Genomic DNA, 22,611 nt, shown 5'->3' on the forward strand with positions numbered 1-22,611 from the left:
TCGTCTAAATCCGTTGAGAAAATTTTAGGGGGGGTCAGGTACCTTATCGTCGAGTTTTCACGAGCTCTCCCGATCAGTCTTTCCATCTTCCGATTGTAAACAGCCCTGCGATAGGACATGTATGATGTCTTACCTGTTGTGATTGGTCGCCCCGTCCAGGCAACGCCCCTTTCCGCTGTTTTCATCACTAGCCATTGCCATCCCTGGCCATCTCGACAGAGTTGGGTGTCGCTTTCTGCCAGGAAAATAAATGAAAACGAGGAAAATAAGTCATAATAGAAAATAGTTTCCGCATCTGCAAGAGGCAAATATATCATTGTTTTGTAGATTGCTCCAGTTGACCCTCTTTCGCTTGGGTTTATTCGATGTGTAAGGAGGAACGATCGTCATTTCAGCCTCTTCCGGGGGCCTCTGCAGGCGTTCCTCGTATCCATGTTTTATTTTGTTTTTACACGTATGCCCCAAATTCTGCTTGCGCTGCTCGCAATTTCGAACGCGACTTGACCCCAATACATTTTCCTGCTTTGCGCTTCGCCTTAGCAGCTGTATAAATGATTCAGAAAATAATTGTGGCGAAAGAGAAGCCAATGTTTCACTCATGTATTGAGGATCGGCTCGTATGTAGGCCTTTAGTTTTCACCCTGGAAGACTTTTGTTTCGAGTCACGTGACGAAAGGTTGCAAGGATGACGACTGGAGGGCTGTACCTTCTATTGAAATAGTAAAGTACCCCCCCGCACCATCTCTCTCTCTTTTATACCTCTCCTGCCATCTGCCATCCCTGACCCTGTCATTCCATGGATAATGCATTTGACTGAACAGCGGCACAGTAGGTGAAGGCAGCACCCTCATGTTCTCATGTCATCCAGGTTACGTGTAAAGGAGACAGCGTGGTGGTGGTGGTGGTGGGTGGGGGGTCGTCATGGGGCACGTGGATGAAAAGGTATCCCAGGTGTACCGGAGGTCTCCTCTCCTTACCGTCATCGGATACCAGACGTAACACAGAAACACTCATGCGTTCCATGAGCGTAGACACATGCACACGCTGCCATCACAAAGACAGCCCAGCGACGACGTAGTGGGAGGAGGCAGAGAAGGAGGGCAGTGATAAAAAGGGAGAGAGAGAGAGAGAGGGAGGAAGACTGTGTGTGTGTGTGTAAGAGAGAGGGCGATTTGGAGAGGTAGAGGGGGTGGGGATGGAAGGACCTGGATGGGGCCGAGGTATTCTCTCCCCCCGTGGATGCTCTTCATTGCTTTGGTCGTCCGTTCTCCCGTCTCCCCTTCGTCCCCGGGAGCTGGCCCCGGCGCACGGACCCGCAGCAGCACCGAGCGGCCACGCAGCCGGGGATGAATCAGCCCCGACGAAGAGCCTTTGAGATGGCAGTGTGCGCTTGTGCCTGGAGGGAGGAACGCATCAGGCTTTCCCAGGCAAGCGGCAGCCTGCAGTGCTCGCTGGCTTGAGAGCCAAGTCTTCTCATGTCCCCGTGTGGGTGTGTGTGTGTGTGCGCCTGAGCGGTGTCACAAGCAGTGTATTGCTGGCGTGTATGCGCTCACTCTTGCTTTCAACCCTTCCTGGAGGAGAGTGGCTCCCCTCGTCACTGGACAGCAAGGTAAGAGGGTTTTTTTTTCCCCGTCTCCTGCTAACAATGATGTATTCCTCCAGCTCCGTTCCCTTTGTTGATAGTGGGATAAATGAATGGAAAGGAAAAGAAGCTTGATGGCATTGATGGATGCTAGTGTACGGCGTGGTGGGAGGAGAAGGCTGTGAGAATGCAGAGTAGCCAAGACATGTTGATGGGGTGGGGGGGGGGGGGGGTCGGGTGGGGGGGTCGAACCGCGAGGTGGTTCTCATCTATGACGATCTGCATCTCCTTCACCGTCTCTTCCGAGAAGATATCACGTCGAGCCCGCGCTTTCTGCTCTCTCTACTGTCAACCTCAGAAAAGGGTTCCGCGTTCTCAGAGTCTTTAAAGGTCATGCTTTTTGATATGCGTCGCTCTTGACAAATATTGGACGTACGGTCCTATCGTGTAGTGATCGTGTGCGAATGATCAGCACATGAGTAATCTAGAGATGCACTATTTGGGTCAAGATATTCATATGGCATCCACAGGAACTGAGAACATAAGAAGAAAAAAATGGAGTTAATCCTCCCACTCTGTTGGGAGGACTTGTTTGGAGGAGGATTTGTTTTTGTTTTGTTTTTTTTCAGATGACACACATTAGATGAGAGGATCTTACTCAAAACGTCTGTTCTAGTCCATCCCACAAGATGTCGATGGGGTTTAGGTCAAGCCTCTCGCAGTGCTACACTAAATGCATCTCCGTGCATTATGCTTTGGATTGGAAACTCTTCCACCTTCCGAACCTTGCTTGATGAGATGAGATGAGATGAGATATCTCTCTCTCTCTCTCGACACGAAAACACGAAATATCTATCCATGTATCCATTTCCGATTTCACCTCGGAAGGTGCAAGGGTTGAGCTGGAGCCTATCCCATGCTGACTTTGACCGCGAGGTGAAGCCTAAGTTAGGCACATACATACAAACCCTTCACAGTGACACCCATGGACCATCTAGAATCGTCAATGAACCTGTCATGCATGTCTTTGGAGCGCCAACATAAGGCCACACAAGCATGGGGGGGAACATGTAAATTCCAAGCAGAAGCCACAATTTTTTTTTTTTTTTTTTTTTTAAAGAGCGTCTACGTTTTAGCTTCAACGTTTTCTCGTCACCATTGCCCGTCTTGCAACTTCTTTGCAGCCAGAAAAACATGCTGGTATACCAATGAATGCATATTCATTGATTTTGAAATAGACAAACACTGACAGGTGCTTTTCTCTTTCACTGGAGACGATATGGCAGCTGCATCATCATTTTCCCGATAATACACATTGCAATTTCAAAACGGATGCAACCCGTGCACCCAGAAGGCACATACAGGAAGTATTTGAGGCATCGCACATGCGGCATGACAGAACATACGCGTAGGTGACATTGTTGTGTGCCCCCTCCCCGCCCGCTTGCTCTCATGAACGCTTTCGTTATTGTTACATCATTCGTCAGCCCTCGGAGGGAAACGTGTGCATTAGCAGCTTAGCGTAACCGGCAGCCACGAGACATCAAGCACTCAAGGATTAAAAATGGCAGTCCAAATTAGGACAGCGTGCCACGAGACTCCTGACTGGGTTGAAAAGGCGCCCGTGCTGGGTTACAATGACTTGGTGCGAATACTGGAAAAAAAAAAGTGAACAAGCTGAGAATATTGAATTAAAGCTTTCATGAGCGCATGCAGGCTTCTGCATCAATACATTAGATTCAAGAGAGCAAATCGGTACTCGTGCCATTCGGTACATTGGGTTGCGTCTAATTGCCCCGTATGCACCTGAGTGCAAAATGAATGTTTCATGAAATATAATCTGCATTTTCCTACACGGTGCAAACCGTATAAACACAAAATCATTTTCCGAACGTGCATGGACAGTCACACTCCGTGGTGAACAAGTATTTGCGGCCTTTAACAAATGAGCTTTTTTTTTGCATTTTCTGCTTCTACGCGTCCAGTGTTAAGCCTTTTTGACCCGTTGAGGCCACCAGTGCAACAACGCCACCGCGTGTTTGTTTGTTTCTATCATAGTACGTCACTCAACGGGGATGTAATTCGTCTGTATGGCGTCCTTTCGCCACCTCGAGTCTCTGAAAACGCTACGTTTACATCATCACTGTTTACCACAATGGATAGACCAGATTAAGTGCACATTAATGTCTGGACTTCTCGCTGCAGGGCAGAATGAATCAGCCCGTTTTGTCTTATTTTGTCAACAAGCATAATTGGGGCGATATGTCCGATGACAGAATGATGCATGAAGCCACTTGATGCAAGTGTCCTCAAATCCCCTTCTCAGTCAAGGCTCGCTTGCTCGGGGATACAAACTGCTAAACATGATGGAAAAAGAGGGTGACATCTTGCGCACGTTGGAGGACTGTGTCTGTGACTGTGTAATTTAATGAGATAGAAAAGCATGGCATGTGGGTGATTTGTAAAGACACACTGCTCCATTCTTTCAACATGTTGAATCCTTCTCCTCTATGTCGGCTCCCTCCATCCCGCTCCTCTGCGCTTGCTCATGCCTTCTCCTCCTTCAGCTGTCACTACATCTGAGTGTCCACATTCTTCTTTTTTTCGTCTCGTTTTATCATTGCTACTGTTCTTTTTCCCCTACTGTCAATACCGACACAGCACATGAAGTCCTAATTGTGCCTCTCAGCAATACATTTTGGACAAGTGCTTCTAATTTTATGAGAAGAATTTGGGGCTTGCACTTTTTGGTCCTTTCTTAATCAGATTGTATACAGTGGTACCTCTACTTACGAAATTACTGTAATTGGTTTCGGAAGAAATTTCTTAACTAGAACATTTTGTAAGTAGAGACGTGTTTTCCATGTAAATGCCCCAATTCGTTCCAACCCCAACATCCAGAGTTCCATCTTAGCCAATGGGATGCCAGGAAAATGCTAGTTAATAGCCAATAGCAAAGCAGCTATAAATAAGTATGTTGCGTTCAGGAAACTCGGAGCTGTGAGTAGCAGCCCATTCTATATTTTTACCTTTCGTATCTTGAAATTTCTTTCGTAACAAGAGGCAATATTTTCCTGTTGAGGCAATTCGTAACTTGAACATTTCGTATGAAGAGACATTCGTAAGTAGAGGTACCACTGGATGTCATTTCTCATGTTTTCATCTTTCAACTATTTGTCCGGCGGCCCGGTAGTCGAGTGGTTAGCACGTCGGCTTCACAGTGCAGAGGTACCGGGTTCGATTCCAGCTCCGGCCTCCCTGTGTGGAGTTTGCATGTTCTCCCCGGGCCTGCGTGGGTTTTCTCCGGGTGCTCCGGTTTCCTCCCACATTCCAAAAACATGCATGTCAGGCTGATTGGACGCTCTAAATTGTCCCTAGGTGTGAGTGTGGGCGTGGATGGTTGTTCGTCTCTGTGTGCCCTGCGATTGGCTGGCAACTGATTCAGGGTGTCCCCCGCCTACTGCCCGGAGATGGCTGGGATAGGCTCCAGCACCCCCCGCGACCCTAGTGAGGATCAAGCGGTTCGGAAAATGGATGGATGGATGAACTATTTGTCCAATGCCAAATGCGCCATGGGTTCGGAGTCACGTTGCACTGCTGTGACTAATGTGACTTAAAAAAAACAACAAATATATATCAGCATGAATGAGCTCGGAAAGAATGTGGGTCATTTCATCTTGAGACTGCAATGTCAGTGAAAGATTAGATGGCTATAACCGACTTTGTTTCAAATGATCTGTCTTGACAATTTACTACAACCATTTGCGTCCTTTCTGAACTACAGTTCCTTTCGGGACTTCAGATTCTATAAACTGTATATTGAACATAGTCCATAAATGTCACTTCACACGCCCTTGGGTGTGCGCAATATTGTGCCCCTGTCTTAGAATGGAATTTTATCACGAGTACACATTAATCATGGGATACGGAGACAATCTGCTTAAATCTGCAGACGAATCTTTTTTTTTTTTGTCAGGAATTTCATGCGAATCCAAAGTTTTTATTGACATCCTTTCGAAAAACACTGCAAGGCCTTCAACCGCACTTGCACAATGTGACGACGTCTCAGAGGCAACAGCTTGCGTGCCACCGTTCCCAAAGATTCCTCATATTTTAAGCACTTTGTTGTGCATGACGTATCAGCGCCACTTGGATGAAATATGCATGTGTTATTCCGTGTCATTGAATGCAGCGTGTTACATCACTTGCCGGCTTCTATTGACAATCCCTCCCGTGTCTACAGAGGTGACTTCAAAGATAAAACGGCAAGCGTCAACTTCAATAATAAACGGCGCCATTGGACTGTCCGGTCACGTCCAGTGTTTGCGTTGCTCTCAGATGCTATCAGCGTGAGTGGGTCTGTGTGTGTCTTTTGGTGGTGATGATGACCCCCCCCACGCTTCCCCCACATCCATTCACCCTCTGCTTTCCTCTCATGAAGGAGAGTCTCATTACACTCAAAGGGCAAAAACGTTCATCATAGATGAAGTTGATATTGGAGCAATTTTTAACTTGCCGCCGCACTGCATAGTCTGAAAAAACAAACAAAATAAAAAAACAGTAGAACGTGATGCTTTCCATCCCACGGCGACATTTTCTGTTTCATTATATCTGGATTATATTTTGAGTGTATGTGCATTGACAAGCACAACAACAAAAAAAGAGGATTACCTCATCCCCACCAGTTCCCACCCTCACCTCACTAGTTGACACGAATCGCGCGCAAAATAAACACCGCTGCTGCAGAGGGTCCTAAATTAGATCAGTGAAGGACTGCACGTGCGCCATACTAATCCTGCCGCACCATCACCTGCATGCACGCTCACCGCATTCATGCAAGCGCGTCCAACCAAAACGAGAGAGACAGAAATCAGGGCAAATAGTAAGCGGGGGGAAAAAATCGTTGGCCACAGCTCGAAGCGCCAACGTCGGGAAAATCCAATCGCTCTCTGATCTCCCCATCCCCTCCCATGCATCCAACTACTGCTTGGGGTGGTGATTTTGAACATGACAGGATGGAAAACAGGCCTTCTCCTGTTGTGGGTGTGTTGTACGGAGGAAACATACGGATTGCGCGACCATCCAGCAGAGGGGTAGGCTGATGACTGGACCTTCATTTCCGCTTTCTTGTTTATTTGTGCAGTTATGCGGTTGAACATTTCACAATTTGCATGCTTCATTTTCAGTTTGTTCTCTTCCACTCGGGCTACTCAACAGCACCCCCTCCCACCCCCACTACCCCCCCCCCCCCCCACTTAACCACGCATGTTATTCTTCTGCAGCTGCACTGATGGAAATACCCAATGAAGCACAATTCCAACATGACCTCATCCGCCCAGGCAGTAGCTGTCTGAGTTTTGCCTCAGCATTTTGATAGATCCAAGATAAGCCACTGAGGCAGAAGGTCAAGTCCCAACAGTTTTGGGGCGGCGACGTGGCCGGGAAGCATAAGTTTGCATTGCGCATATCGACCGCTCAAAATAAACAGTTGGTTGTTATCAAGACTCCATAAGCTTGCCGCATGCAACTGGGTCAATGTTAGGCCAGTTAGATGTAGATTGAAGCTTGTAAATCGATAATTGGCAGCAACATTTTAAATATTTTTTTCCTCCATGGCCACGAATCAACAAAGTGTGTATATGTGTGTGTGTGTGTGTATCTCCTTGCTTGGAATATCATAGCGGTTCATTTATATTCCCTTTCGGGAGAGGACTGTGGTCCGGCATGAATAATGAATACAAGGATGTGTTTCATACTTTTATGTCATGCGGTAAAGTACTCGACAATGCAGTTGTCCCTATTTGTGTTGCTATCATCCGGCTATTGCTGACATAGTGGGATTGTAACCGTTTGCATTTCACCCATGAGTAAATATTGATCGATCTGCTTGTAAAAGGATACATGGGCATTATCTGTCAATATTGGCTCAGGCAGTGTCAACATCTGCATGTTGAGCAGCTATTCAAGCAGATAGGGTTCGAGGCTTGCATAACTGTAAAAGCGATTGCAATCTTGTGTTTTGTCGCTTCTTTTCTCAGGGCGGTGGTGAAAAGGCTCTCTAAAAAAACTGAAAAGTAGATCTCATAAACGCGCTCTTACGGTAGGACAATTTGGAATTGGACCAAAATAAATCTCACTTCTAATTGCTGCCAAGCATGAGTTCACGTAAGATTTCGGCGTGCACTGTGAGGCCACTTTTTGCTTTTTATTTGGCTTTTTGGAGTGCATTCTTGAGATTGCAAGGAAAAAACACATACTTTAAAATATCATCCCTTTTACACGTTTGACTTATTCGTCAACCAGTCCCATTATAATACGATATGCACCATCATATCATTTTACACCACCGCATTACGACAACATACTTGACAGTGTGGAATATTTGCAATTATCTTCCAGTACTTGTATGATAGAAAAGAACGGAACACTGAAAAAAAGAACAAAAGCGAACACATATTTTATGATTGCGACAGTTTGACTCTGGACTGGCTTGTTTCTGCTTCCGAGATTTCCTGCGGGGAAAATGTTTTAAAATCTGAGGTTAAGCAATGCCCTGAGGTGGTTCTGTTTAACCTCAGATGTTTCATTTAGCAGGGGAGGATTGGGGGGGGGGGGTGGCATACTCAGCAAAATTACATTATAACAGCAGGTAACGGTGCCATCACGAGTGCACCACCAGTTTTTCGAGCCATTCAACAGAGGATACACGTTTCTCGACACTAATTGGTTTTCTTCGAGAACAGCATAATGTGTTTGTGAGAAGCCAAAATCGAAATCCCGATTACATTTTGATGACTCGACCGGTTCTTTGCATTTAAAAGTGGTCGTAAAATGTGATTAGAATACTTGAGCATTATGTATTTTGTGCTCAATTACAGTTTATCCTCAACTTACCTGGCACGAATGGTATTACAATTTAGGTTGGAAATGTCGGTCAGTATTTTTAAAAGTGTTTAAGTGATGAAGTGATTCAGAGAAGCCCTTGCTGGCTCAACTGCTCCCCACTGCCATTTACCATCCAAGGTCTAACTTGGCGACAATTCCCACGCCAGAACCTCTTGACAGCCTTCGCACCATAATGTCCCTGTCATCGTCCTTCGCCACACCACATTGTGTACATCGGAAGAGCAAACACCCATACAGTACACTTACGCATCACTTAGCATATTAGCCTCGTGACTAAATCATCCTCGGAGGGTGACACTTCCCTTCACGCTGAGCGTCCCAACCCCCAACCAGCCCTCATCCTGCTATAATCCCCCCCAAGCAGGCCCGAGTTGATATGACCAGTGAGTCATGTTTTACCCCACTGCGGCGGGCAGGGTGAGCGCCGAGTGGCGTCACAATGGGCGCCGTTGAAGCCGATTAAAAGCACGCTGGTCCGAGGGCGGAGGTGGCGAGAGGTGAGGCGGGCCGACGTGATTGCCTGCCGAGCACCGCGTGGAGAACGACAGCAAAACTCATTTCCTCAACTGCCACTCCTCTCAAAGTGCACGACGGGAGATTGGATCTCGAGCCCGGGCGCCTGGTTGGCCTTTGACAGGGCGCTCTCCATTCCCCGTGAGATGAAATAGTTGAAAACTGAAATAATGATAAGATGAAATAAAAAGGGACTACGGTACACAGGAAGCCCAAGGTTACATGCTCATCAAACACAGGGTTGTGTATTCAAGGATTAAATGCAATCGTGGACACATGCGCCATTAATCAGGGCTGAAATGGGCTAAAGGGCTATAATGGGTTTATGAAGGATATCGTGCCATAGAATGTTTGTGTGAGTGTGTGTGTGTGTGTGTATGTCTTGTCTGCGTTTCGTTTCAATGCTAATTCACTGAAAGCCTGCGGGCGCATGCCAGCCCAGCGACACGCTCATCAGCAAAAGGACACAGAGAATGAATAAGCCTTAATTGACCACACATCCTTCATTACACATCTGCTTCCGAATGCATCCATTCTCCTTGGAGCCTCTCTTTGAACGAAAACAGCCGCAGCATTGTCGCAAAGTTGGAGAAGTCAGTGCGGCCGATGACGCAGTAGACACTCGTGCTTACACTTACATGTGATAATTATTTGAACCCTTTCAGGGACAGCGGTTACTACAGTGGACTAGCTTATCATCTTATCAGCTTGCAGGTTATCATTACTGGTGCGTGAAAGGCTTCCGATAGTTTTGGGTGAATGAGCAGCTTCATTATTTCTGCCAAGGAAGTTAGGTTTGTATATGCATTCATTTGCTTGCATGCTCTTTCCCATCTGCGTGTTTCGACGAATCAACCCGAACCATTTATGAATTTATTTTCATGTAAGCATCCTCTGCAGATGTTTCCATACATTTTCAAGTAAGAATACAGGTGCTGATTACAGTCATACTTCAACAGTCGCTCAGCTGATTTATCTTTTTGCTTTGATTTGTGAGCAGAAATTTGAGATATGAGTGCTCGGTGGTGGCAACTGACTCATCTCATCTCAAGTCCACCTGCAATGCAAAACTCCATAGATGGGCTAACGAGTGATATTAATGTGGTGTTATAACGCTGCAAGCAACGGTGCTGTTCATCTTAATGTTCGATTTAATTATGTTATCAATGTATGCTTTTGCAAAGTACAATACTGGGCTTGCGCGAGAGTGCTATTTTCTGATTTCAAACGCATGACAACATTTTTGGTGGATGAATGCAATTTCCATTAATTTTAGTGGAAAAAAGACGATTTGAAATATGAATGTTTTGAGTTCAAATCAAATGTATAATTCAAGCCGTGGCCATAATAATAACAATAATAATAATATTTTTTTAAATTAAAAAAAACAAGCCCATTTTAACTGCTGTTTTTGATATATCGTAAGTAGAATGTCAATGTCAAAGGATAGATGGAAAAAAAGGCCATTTATGAAAATCGGCAATCAAACATGTAGCACCTTCCTGTTACATGAAGCATGACGAACGTGCTGTTGACACAAGTCACTTTATTGCTAGTGACTCCAAATAAATTCATATATCTGCACCTTTATCTAAACTCTCACCAATAAAAAATGATGAATTCTTGGCCTATGTGCACCAATTCTCCAAAGTTGAATAGAAATGAAATCAGTTTTGTATTTCTTGCCCCCAGGAGTCAAATTGACTACTATCAATAAAGGAATTCAAACAACGTGGCTGTAATGCCTCATCGCGATACGAGCAAAATGTTGGCAGCAATCTAAGAGGGAAAATCACACGTAACGTGTTCAGACACTTAAATTGTTGCCGCATTTGATCAAATAAAGCTAGGATATATTTAGTTCGTCATGTAGCTTTACCTTTAAGATCCTGCTGTACATAGAAGTGATTCATTCACTGATTTCACAAGTCACAAATGAAAACGTGTCTCTACAGGGATTTTTTTAACACCAGCAAGCTGCCTCCCTTGTGGACGTGAGGATGTTTCGAAAGAAGAAAAAGAAGAGGCCCGAGATATCTGCGCCCAAGAACTTTGAGCACCGTGTCCACACCTCATTCGATGCCAAGCGAGGCTGCTTTGTTGGCCTGCCCACTCAATGGCAAAGCCTGATAGAGAACCTGCGCAGGCCCAGGCCCATGGTGGACCCTTCCAGGATTACCGAAGTGGAGCTGAGGCCCAAGAAGGTACGCACCCCCCTTCCACTCTGTCCTTGTCTTGAAATTGTGACTCATTCAACTCCCGGCTTTGTGTCACAATCACTTGCAAACATTTAATCCTTAACCGTATGTCACTCCTCCTGCTTTCAGTCTTGATATTGTGCAAGTGTTGCCGAGTGCTACTGCGAGTTACGGCTGTCTCCGAAAATGATGATAAAATGGAAGCCCTGCTCCCTTACCGATGTTTTTGCTCCCTTGTCTGTTGGGCTAATGACCCTGTTGTGTACAGCGACTGTAAAATGTTGAACCTTGAAAGGGCCAACACAATTCATTGCTCCATATAGGCAATTCATAATAGTTGATGTGTCACCGAGCAGGTGTAAAGCACCAGTCATTAAAAATAGTCATGGAAAGGCCAGCATAGAAACGACTCCTTTCCTTACCAGAGCAATTCGTCTTGCATTCTTGATCGTCACTTCAAGTGTAAAAAGACATGGACCACTGGAAAATCAAATAAAAACCCAAACTCATCTTTGCTTCTAAGTGACAATGCAGCTTTGTCCGCTTATTTCACTGAACTTCTTCCTTTGCCACAATCGTCTTTCTCCTCACTCTTTGTGAAGTCCTCTCGATCTTTTGGACAAAGTTTTACAAAAACAACAAAAGGGCAAAACATGCTAAGCTTGCATGAGGTACGCCGGATGAGGAACTTAGCTGTAGCCATTTTTGCCCCCTTCTAGACGGAGATGTCGGAGGTGTTTCTTGGCATCTGCTGGAGCCATCTTGGGAGTTCCTGCTCACCAATCCACAATCATTATTTCACCCCCCCCCCCACCCATATTGTCTTTCTTTCCTTGGTATTTCTCTGGGTTTTGTTGTCCCAGATGTTGCTCTCGTCCAGGATTGCTACATGGGGCACGGCTGCTATGTTCTGATGTTGATCCGCCACCACGATGTCAAGCTGGTTGGCTCTCACCACTTTGTCAGTCTGTATCTTGAAGTCTCACGCGCTCTTGGTCTGGTTGTTCTCAACTACCCACTGTGGTGTCTGCCATCTTGATTCTGGGACCTGCAGTCCATATTCGGTACAGATGTCCCAGTACTTTATTTCTGCTACCTGGTTATGCCGGTCCATGTATTCCTCGCCTGCCAGCATTACACCCTGCACGGTCCCGGGGGCTTTTTTTTGCACGTGTGCTGCCATAATTACTGCTTTTGTGCTGTGCTTCTGTTTCTATTGTATTCCGCCTCTCTTCTGAAATGTAATTCCTGGCAAGGTGATTAGCTCATCTTTCTTGGAGGTGCTAGGTAAATTGTCATTCGATCTCCCTCCCACGTGATGTGCACACAGTCTGATCCACAAAAGAGGCTTTTTGCCTGGCATGAATTGAGCATGACTCTACCCTCAACGTGACTAATCAGATACCACAAGCTTAGGGTTAGCGTTGCGATGGCAAAACATTTTACGCTCGTCTCATTCCTTGTCGAGGCAGGCTTGGGTCCTTTGCCTCAACATGCCTTTTGCTCGCCGAATAACATCAAAGTCCTCTTCCTGTGTAATGTAATGTGCACCATTTTCTCAGCCGCTATCTTTTTAAGAGCATTGTCAAAAAAACCACCAAGGGATTTACAAAGTAGTCTTGACAATGATGTCCTTGACAGATTCCGGAGTCTAAATTTAACTTGGCTTTGAACAGTGATTATGTAACCCTGATTATTCTTTTCAGTATCAAACCATACTCGACTCTAAAGTCGTTTTCTCTTTTAGACCATTGTGCGTGGGAGCATGATCGGTCATGGAGACTACATCACGGCCATGATCAACGATATGAGCCGGCTGTCTGTGACCAGCTCCAATTCTTTACGGAAGAGCAGCCCCTCAGCCAGGAAGAGGGCCCAGTCTTTGGGAAGGCTGGGAGAGGTGAACGAGGGAGATCCCTACCAATATGAAGGCTTGATTCAAGATGACGAAGATGAAGAAGACGCTGCTCAGGATCATTGGAGGGACAAAGCGAGAACCATCCACAGTGAGTCCAACACTCCCTACTTAGGCATGAAGAAGAGCATCACTTTGCAGCCCAATGGGATTTTACCAAAAGCCACATCCACCTATGAGGTTGGCGGCGGCTCACTGGAGGGACCGTCTCAAGCACGCCAGAACCAGAACATTGCAATGCTGAGTCAGGGGAAGTACACGGGCGGTGATGCGGGCAGCCCTCAGGAAAGAGTCTTATGGAAGAGAGACTTTCAGCTACCCAGAGGAATGCCACCGAATCAAATACCAGTTGCATGTTTTTATAGCCCAGCTATGAGTCTGCAGCAGCAGCAAGATCAGAGTGTCATCCCGACCGAGCTCCGACCCAGTGTACCGATGTACATGCACCCCCAGAACAGCCCGGGGAGGCCTTTCTCCTCCTATGACCTGAAAGTAAGCCTGACATTGCAGTACTTGATTTAAACCGTATTACACATGATTTACAAACCTCTCGACATAGTACAGGGGAACCAACGATGCCCAACATCTGCCTCACGGTTGAAAGGCCACGTTTATTTATTTTTGCTCCCGTAAAACATACATTGAAAGAGTGGTTGATTGAACTGATACGTGCATCGAAGACTGTAAATCAGGGATAATCATGATCCAGATTATTTTATTTGGTGGAAGCACTGGACGAAATAAAATCGAGTTCATTACAGAAAAACATTTTTCAGTGCATGCACATAATTTAATGTTCTTCAGGGATCATGTTCATACTTAGGTTGTAGAGCTTCCACTCAAACAACAGTGTTGTGTGCCGATTTGCTTTCCATTAAGTGGGTTTACAGTTCAATGGAAATACAGTTCGAGATGAAAGGTAGGTCAATAGTGAAAGATTATATGCTTGGCAAGATCCCTGGAGGGGTATTTGGCTTCATTGCAAATATCCCAGCATGGTTCATATGGGGTAAATGAGATACAGAGTGACCCGATTCCCATTTAACATCACTCACTTTGTCTTCTCCTATGCAGACAGATTCAGCAGTGAGGTACCACTCTGGCTTCCTGCCCACCGGCACCAGCAGTCCTCTAGCGAGCGGCGTCAGACCTCAGCGGACTGTGCGATCCTCAGCGAGCTACACTTTAGGGCTGTCCCCCAATATGGGACTAAGGCCCAATGGACCAGACCCCTTTCTTAGGCACTCTGGATGCCCCAATCCTCCTTACCCCCGACAGGATAGCCCATCCCAACCTCGACCCTCCCCTACAGGCTCTCTTGCCACAAGTCCCCCCGGTACATGCTCACCCGCCTTCAGGCCCCCTCACCCTTTGCCCCGACCGCCGCCAGACCCACCAAAGGTGACCCATGAACAGTTCAAAGCCGCCCTGCAGATGGTGGTGGATAAAGGTGATCCAAGGTCTTACCTGGAGAACTTTGTGAAGATCGGCGAGGGTTCAACTGGAGTGGTGTGTATTGCCACAGAGAAGCACAGTGGTCGGCAAGTGGCGGTGAAGATGATGGACCTGCGTAGGCAGCAGAGGAGGGAGTTGCTCTTCAACGAGGTACCATATACACACTCACTAACGCATTGATTGGATTGGCTTCAAATGTTTTAGAATCAATCAAACAACCTTTAGATTACGCCAAACAAAAAAGATAATGTGTTTCCGGTAACATGAAATTTCAGCATAGGGTCGGTAGGTCGGACAATTTTTTTTAGTTTTCTCCCCGCTCCGGACTCGGGGAGCCGGGGCGCGCCTCCGCCGACGTCCTCCTCCGCCCTCGGTGTTTACTCGGCCCGTGGTGTTCATCAAATAGTTCGCTGATTTTTTTCGATACATCAATGAATGCTATTTTCTTAACATTACGGTGCGAGCATGCAACTGTAACACAGAAAACGCGGTTTAAACTGTCGTCGCAGATCGCAGCCGCCGCCATGTTTCAATGTTGTTGACAGACGACAGGGCAAACGACGCACGCGCTCAACTTGAATATCGCGAGAGTTTGCACCGATGTAAACCCTCTACACAAAAATGTAGGGGGATGTTTGAAAAAATGCTTTTTTTTGACGTAGAAATTCTTGGTCGGTCGGGTTACAGGAAACACACTACGTTTTTTTCTACGCCTTATGAACTACTAAGTGCAGAATGATATTTTACATCTCATTAAACACGTCACATTGAGACCCATCGGCCATTTGACATTCTAATATATCAGCGGTCCCCAACCTTTTTTGCCCCACGGACCGGTTTAATGTCAGACAATATTTTCAGAGACCGGCCATTAAGGTGTGACGGATAAATACAACAAAATCATATGATATGACTCGCATGAAAACTGTGGTATTTTTGAAACACAATAATGAACACCAATCAGGACACGAGAAACGTCCTATCTGGCCAGTGGCCACAACACTCTATGGTTGCTATTGTAACGTGCCTACAAAACAAGATACACCGAAAATACAAAGTGTATGAAAAATACGACTCACCATCACCGCTTATTATGCAAAGTGAGCTTGGTGCGGGGGTCTCCCGTTGTGATAAATCCGTCTTTTAAGTAGGACTTCCGATACACTCTAGTAAATGTAGTCTTCTTTTCCTTGAAAGTCGTAGAGACTTGAAAGTCTTCTGTCTCCTGGTTGGGCCTTTTCCTCTTCCTTATAAAAAAATTCTAAAGACGTTAGTTTTTTTTTTTTTTTACTCAATTTGCTAGCTACTGGGTTTCATTTTAGCGTTAGCCTATCACGTGACCGAGAAGCGCGCCCTGATCTGCGTCAAGAATGACACACTGTAGACAGTTGTAACAGAGAATCCGGTGATTTTTCAAAACAAAATATCGTTGTGATTCTGAAATAAATAAAACGGATATTATGTAAATTCCTTGTCCTTTCTGTGCGGCCCGGTACCAAATGACCCATGGACCGTTGTTTAATTATCGTCAACGTTTTCTAGTTAAAAAAAAAATATCACTGGGGATCAAGTCATTCAGCCCTATGAATTAGATTACGCTCTGGAGGAATATTTTGATCATTAAATATCTCCTTTTTTAAAATCTTTTGATTTAGACAGACAGTGCAATTTTTTTCTGATGTTGGCAACGCCAGTACTGTACTACACTATTATCCATTGTGATCCAAAGGTGGTGATCATGAGAGACTATCAGCACAGAAATGTCGTGGAGATGTATAAATCGGCACTTGTGGAGGAAGAACTGTGGGTGATCATGGAGTATCTGCAAGGTGGAGCACTAACCAACATTGTCGCTGAAACCCGGTAGGATTTAATTTGGTTCTCAGCAAAATTGAGTATGTTAAATACATGCTCTACCACAAGGAGGCAGTGTGTCATCAACTAGCGTTTGTGCTTTGCTTTTGGCTCCACAAAGACACACGAAGGTTGTCTTTCAAGTCTCCTTGCACAGCCTGCATGGAAACAAAAAATAAACCGGATTAGGAAATATGGAAAGTGACACATTATCGAGATTTCATACAACCGAGATAAAATGATATCCTGGTTTGAAATCCTTAATTGTATTTTGTGCAGTATTTGTTCTTGGATGTTATTGTGTAACCGTATACGGTGTATTTAACACCACTAATGTTATATTATTTGGCAAAAACTATGCATGCAGGAATAATACAGCAGTTCGTCTCCTGGCATGCCATATCAATTCGCGATCCAAGTCACATTCTCCAGTGGATGTTTGACTGAACCTTTGCGGTCGTTTTTTATTTAGCGTGGCAGTTGAGCGAAACCTTTGCTCTCATTCATTTTCTTTCCTTTAATGTGCGGTGATTCATCATTTTCAACATTTCGAGCTGTTAATTTGGTGCTACTCATAACGGTTACGTGGCTGCCAAATGATAAAATGCTATGGTCTGCTTCTCTCTCTCTCCATTTGTGTGTTCTGTACATTCCAGGCTGAGTGAAGAGCAGATTGCCACAGTGTGTGAAGCCGTTCTGCAAGCCCTGGCCTACCTCCACTCGCAGGGAGTCATTCATAGAGACATCAAGAGTGACTCAATACTACTCACATTAGACGGAAGAGTATGCCATCTTTTTGCTCTCTCGTATGTCATTTCGGTTTTTCTGAGTGTTCCCATTGTCCCCTCCTCTTTAGGTCAAACTATCAGACTTTGGCTTCTGTGCTCAGATCAGTAAGGACATCCCCAAGAGGAAGTCTCTGGTGGGGACTCCTTATTGGATGGCTCCAGAAGTCATTTCCAAATCGCCATATGGCACTGAGGTGAGGAGGTGCACCACGCTTGCCAAAAGACATGTCTGTTACATCGCCATCATTTAGAAGATGTTCTATGTGTGTGTGTATGTGTTGCACCAGGTGGATGTCTGGTCCATGGGTGTCATGGTGGTGGAGATGGTAGATGGAGAGCCACCATACTTTAGTGAAACCCCCGTGGCAGCTATGAAGAGACTGAGAGATGAGCCGGCTCCGACCGTGCGAAATGTCAGCCAGGTATGCAGGTTTACATCCCTATGAACTTTGGTCTGCGTCGATTTAACGATTCAATTCTTTATTGATTCTCTTATCGAGACCTTTTGGGGAAAAAAAGGAGACGAAACAAGTAGACTATATCTCAACGCAATCACAGAAACCAAGAATGTGCTCTCCGTTGTCACCCTCTGATCTAGGTGTCCCCAGTTCTTAAGGACTTTCTGGACCGTATGCTGACTCGGGACCCCCTGGAGCGGGCCAGTGCCACAGACCTGCTGGAGCACCCCTTCCTGCTGCAGAGCGGCTCACCTCAGTGCCTGGTCCCCCTGGTGGAGCAGTACCGCAAGCGCATGTCCCGCTGCTGATGACCCGCCGGTGCTCCCGGGTTCCCAACCCCTACTTAAGGTCCAACCGCGTCTCTTGTGAGGACCAAAGCGCGCAGCGCTTCAATTCCTCGCCCAACGCAAACTAACGGGCCGCATCGACGCAGATTAAGACGGCATGTTGCCACCTGAGCGACAACGGCGAGGAAAGGCGAGTTGGGTTGCAAGACACCGCATGGTCTTTTGGGCATGTCAGAAGCACTTTAGGAGTGAGTTCAAGGCAGCATGCAATCACTCGTCTCTTTACTCAGTCACAACAATGAGTGGTTTCCTGTGGCATTTGGTGGACTTCAACACACACAAGATGGTGCATATCAAATCAATATTACACATAACTATATGTCAGATGCTACTGCAAAAGATCAACTCTTTATATTTTTATAGCGGGCATCATTTGCAGTGGAGTCAAGCTGTAAGAGCTGTTTTGCAACCTGTTGGATCTTACCTCTGCACAGTAACACGGTTGTGCTCCGAGTGGCAGCAAATAATGACTGGAGACTCTTCGCATGGCCAAACGGAGGCACACCTGGCCTGAAGTGAAAGCTTGAATATGTACCAAACGAGGACGTGAAAGGGCATCCTCTGTTATTAGCATAACAAGTGGTTAGATGAAAGCCATGCTGCTATTGTGGACTCACTGGAAAATCTCCTCTTTGACACACGTCTTCTTTAGTTGCGACAGGTGTTTTGTGGGTTGTTTGTATGATATGAAGTTACAAATAGGTTTCCATTGCTAACCATGGACCTAAATATGAGCAGATTCAATTCATCCTGTACATAAAATACTGATAGGTATTTATGACTGTTTATCGACCACGGCAAAATATATTAAAGTCATTCTACTTTCTTGACAGAAATGTGAGTGTATAGCGATGTGTGTGGATACCAGTGTGCGCACGCGTGTTTTGCGAACACACGGATGTACGGGTGAGGGCATCTCAGAGAACAAACAAGCCCATTTGTATTGTGACAGACTTTTTAGGGGGGGAGGGGAAAAAAATGGAAATGCGACTTGTGTGTTGTTCCTCAAGATGTTTGATTTTTCTAGTAGAAGCACACACGCTTGGCATTTGATGCTGCGAGATGTCCACCTGTTGAGAAACATTTTGCACATAACACCGGTCTTTGACTCATGTATTTCTATGTGTGTGGACCATTGATGAAACAGAGAATTATGCTCGATTTTCTTTTTTGTACAAACCTAAATAAATGACGCGTATGGAAATATCAGTGATTCATCGCTCACTCACACGACACGGTTTGACGAGGTGGTTGAAAGGGCTGGTGTTTATTCAGCGTGAATCATACAGCACATTGTCACTGAATACAACGAGGCAAAAATCCAGAGAGTCCCTTATAAATGCAGAAACAATATCAAATACTTTTATTTTTACAATATAAACCATCGGCATATTATAGTCGTCATCCTTCCGTGAAAATTCATAAACTACCGGCCAGAACATTAGGTATACTTGCAAATTCTAACTGAGATATTAACCCTTTCATGCACCCTATAACCTGATAGCATGATACGCTGTCCACTGTCGTAACTGCTGTCCCTGAAAGGGTTAATATATATACTGTATATACAGTATATATATATTTTTTTAAAGACAAAGTAGTTGCGGTGGTGTACAAGCACACAGCTTTGTAGATACCTGGGTGGGTGTTTCTGATAACTTCTCTAAACAATTCAGTACCAGCCAATTCTAGACCAAGTCTGAAAAGACGTTTGAAAACGTCTTTGGGAGTGAATGAGTTAAAGAGAGCATCATAACCAAAAGAAAAATAACAAATTCCCTGATAATGTCAAAGTGAACATTTTTCGCCAGTGATAGTACATATAAATCAACTTCCGCTCCGCCCCCCCAAAGATAAACAAGACATCAGCATGTGAGTATTAGATTTGTCGTACACAAACTTCATCGGCAAGCAACCACGCCGCACTGTAAGTGCTTTGAAAGTCACACTACTTGTCATTTGCATCATCTGAACTCCTTTCTGTGGTCCTAATCGAGGGCCGACTGAGACGAGGCGCTTTCAAACTCACATTTGACTCCGCTGATGCTATCCACGCTCGGCTGACTGTTGACCTGCTGGTGCGTGTGGGAGAGCGGGAAGGTCTCAGAGCGCGACATTCGTCCTCTGCCGTTTGACGAGCCCGAGGAACAGTCAATGACCATCCTCAAGAACTCAGGTGTGGTGAATCGACGGAGCAGTCTGGTTCCAAGGCCCATGAACCCCGGGCCACGGCCGGGCATCTTGCCTGCCTCCGTCTCCCCTCGGCTGAACATCATTTTGTTGTGTCTGCCGCTGTGGGCAAAACTTCCCTTCTTCTGCAGCTCGTCTGTCTTTGTCTTCTCCTCAAGGGCTTTGACCATCTGAGTCTTGATGCCCGAAGGAGCTTTTGGAACCGCGGCTGCTTTTTCTGAAAGATTTGTCAGAACCCAGGAGTTCCCCTGACATTCCATCTTGTCCAGGAGACATTGGTCATCCTGAAGCGAGGCTCTCTTGAATTTGCTGGCTGACAAGTTGGAGTCGTGCACGTCTCCCTGGTAGGACTGCTTTCTGATGCTCAAAAGCTCCAGGTTGAATGATTTTGCTTTCCCGCAGGGAGGAAACCTTTGCGGTGCTTTCTCTTGGGGTCCAGTTTCTTCTTCGACTTCTTTTGCGTTTGCCTCGGGCGGCGTGTTGAGCGTCCTCGTCGCTCTCGGATCGCGAAGCTGGCAGTTTTGGAGTTGTGTGGCCATGAAGAAAATATTCTGATCTCCATCGGTTTGGCCTTTCTGAGGTGGCGGGAAACACTTGTGCCGATGGTTCTGTTCCTGGCTCTGGTTCCTGGGACATGTGAAGCGGTTCCACAGTCCGTTGCCGTCCCCGATCTTCGTCTGCTTCTGAAACAGCCCCGGTAGTTGGTCTTCTTTGCCGCTCACCTGTTTGGAGAACTTTTCCAAGACCTGCCTGGGGAGTCTGTTAGGCAGCTCTCCATCGCCAACATTTCCTGGATCAAGTGAATCATCAATGCCCACACTCCGTCTGTACTGAAAGTTTAGAATCTGCACACAGTGGTTGTGTCCAAAGAAGTCAGCCACCTCGACGGCTGTATGTCCAGCATTATTCATTCGATCCAGTCTCAGCCCAAGTCTTTTGAAAGCCCGGACCAGAAATTCAAGCACCTGGCTGTGCCCAGAAAAGGCGGCATACATGAGAGCACTGTTACCCCACACATCAGCGATATCTGGATCGGCATTGAACTGAACTAGAATCTTGACCACGTCTAGGTGACCCAACTCACAGGCATGACTCAGGGCTGTGCGACCCTCTTCATCCTGACAGTTGACATCGGCCCCTTTCTCAAGTAGGAGCCGAGCAAATTTGGCTCTCGTCCCGGCTTCTTGGAGACAGACGGCATAAATGAGCGGGGTGCGGCTGTTTTCGGTCTTTGAGTTGATGATCCGTCCGTCCAAGGCGTCCAAGATAAAGCGCGCAAGGTGAACTTTGCCGCCGTGCATGGCATCAAGGAAGGTCTTGGTGCCGGAGCCCTGGCGTAAATCTTTGGGTCGCATCATTCTGCAACACCTGCTCGCCGAGCCAAGTGCTTCCGAGTGAGCTGAAAGGAAAGACGAGCGACCGACTGGGAGAGCATACAAGTTCTCCAAATCTCCCCTCGGACAGTGAAAGTGTTCACTCAAGACTAAGACCCAGAGAAGGGCTGTGTGTGTTTTTATACCTCCCTCTCCACACATGCACTCCCCACGTTGCCAAGGAAACAAACGTCTGAGGACCATTATGTGGTGGCCGCATCCATTCAGCACGCTCTGCCTGGAGAGAAATATGTGCTGTTTGAAAAGAATGATAATTCAAGGAGAGAAGGAAAAAAAAGGTTGTGTTTTTAATATGAGGTTCAAAGAAATCTCTCTACTTTTTTGTCATGCAAATGAACTTAATTACACCTCCGACAGGATCATGATTTTAGAAGTTACAATAGAGGGAAGATAATAATAATAATAATAATGCATTTTATTTAAAAGCGCCTTTCATGCCACCCAAGGACACTGTACAGACAATAAGAAAATACAATGTAAAAATTTGTAAACGAGATATTATATAAAAACAGGACATAAAATCATAAAAACATAGGAAATGGAAGAGCTATGTGTTGTAGGCAATCCTGAACAGGTGTGTTTTTAGACGGGACTTGAAAGTGGAAAGAGGTGTGCAGTTTTGGAGGTCCGGAGGTAGGTTGTTCCAAGATAAATGTAAGGCAATGTCCAGAGAGTTCTTCCAAGTCCGATTTGTTCTTCTTTTTTGATTTTCTACACATACACGCTCCTCTCAGTTCATCTCGGCTGAATCTATGCTGGAAGAGCCTCTGGGCTGAATGGTTTTAAAATCCATCAGATCATCCAATTTAAGCAAGTGTGATTTTGTAAATACATTATTGGTATTATTTTCGCACAATAATCTACAACGTCTACTCTCCTGATTCCCCTCTCTATGTTTATGGCTTTGGATAATTTGGTTTTAAAATGGTTTAAATGAGGCTTTCAGAATGGGTTATGATCAATAACACCCCAAAAATTATTTTCACCTATGCTTACTTACGTTATATTATT

General features: G+C 45.7%; 2 protein-coding genes across 2 annotated transcripts; one reads left to right on the plus strand and one right to left on the minus strand.

Annotated features, from left to right (window-relative positions):
* The first annotated feature begins 1,155 nt into the window (after window positions 1-1,155).
* On the plus strand, window positions 1,156-19,220 carry pak6 (p21 (RAC1) activated kinase 6). The gene is made up of 9 exons (XM_086127963.1): window positions 1,156-1,609; window positions 10,957-11,205; window positions 12,947-13,606; window positions 14,189-14,719; window positions 16,299-16,432; window positions 17,080-17,206; window positions 17,280-17,405; window positions 17,499-17,633; window positions 17,810-19,220. The coding sequence occupies exons 2-9, from the start codon at window positions 11,002-11,004 to the stop codon at window positions 17,975-17,977; spliced, it is 2,085 nt and encodes a 694-aa protein (XP_085984089.1). The 5' UTR covers window positions 1,156-1,609; window positions 10,957-11,001; the 3' UTR covers window positions 17,978-19,220.
* Window positions 19,221-19,273: 53 nt separating this feature from the next.
* Window positions 19,274-21,767, minus strand: ankrd63 (ankyrin repeat domain 63). The gene has a single exon (XM_086127615.1). The coding sequence runs from the start codon at window positions 21,739-21,741 to the stop codon at window positions 20,005-20,007; it is 1,737 nt and encodes a 578-aa protein (XP_085983741.1). The 5' UTR covers window positions 21,742-21,767; the 3' UTR covers window positions 19,274-20,004.
* Between the last annotated feature and the right edge of the window lie 844 nt (window positions 21,768-22,611).

Source organism: Hippocampus guttulatus, chromosome 13 (assembly GCF_054856545.1).
Source record: "Hippocampus guttulatus isolate MCC_2025c chromosome 13, RoL_Hgut_1.0, whole genome shotgun sequence".
Lineage (NCBI taxonomy): Eukaryota > Metazoa > Chordata > Actinopteri > Syngnathiformes > Syngnathidae > Hippocampus > Hippocampus guttulatus.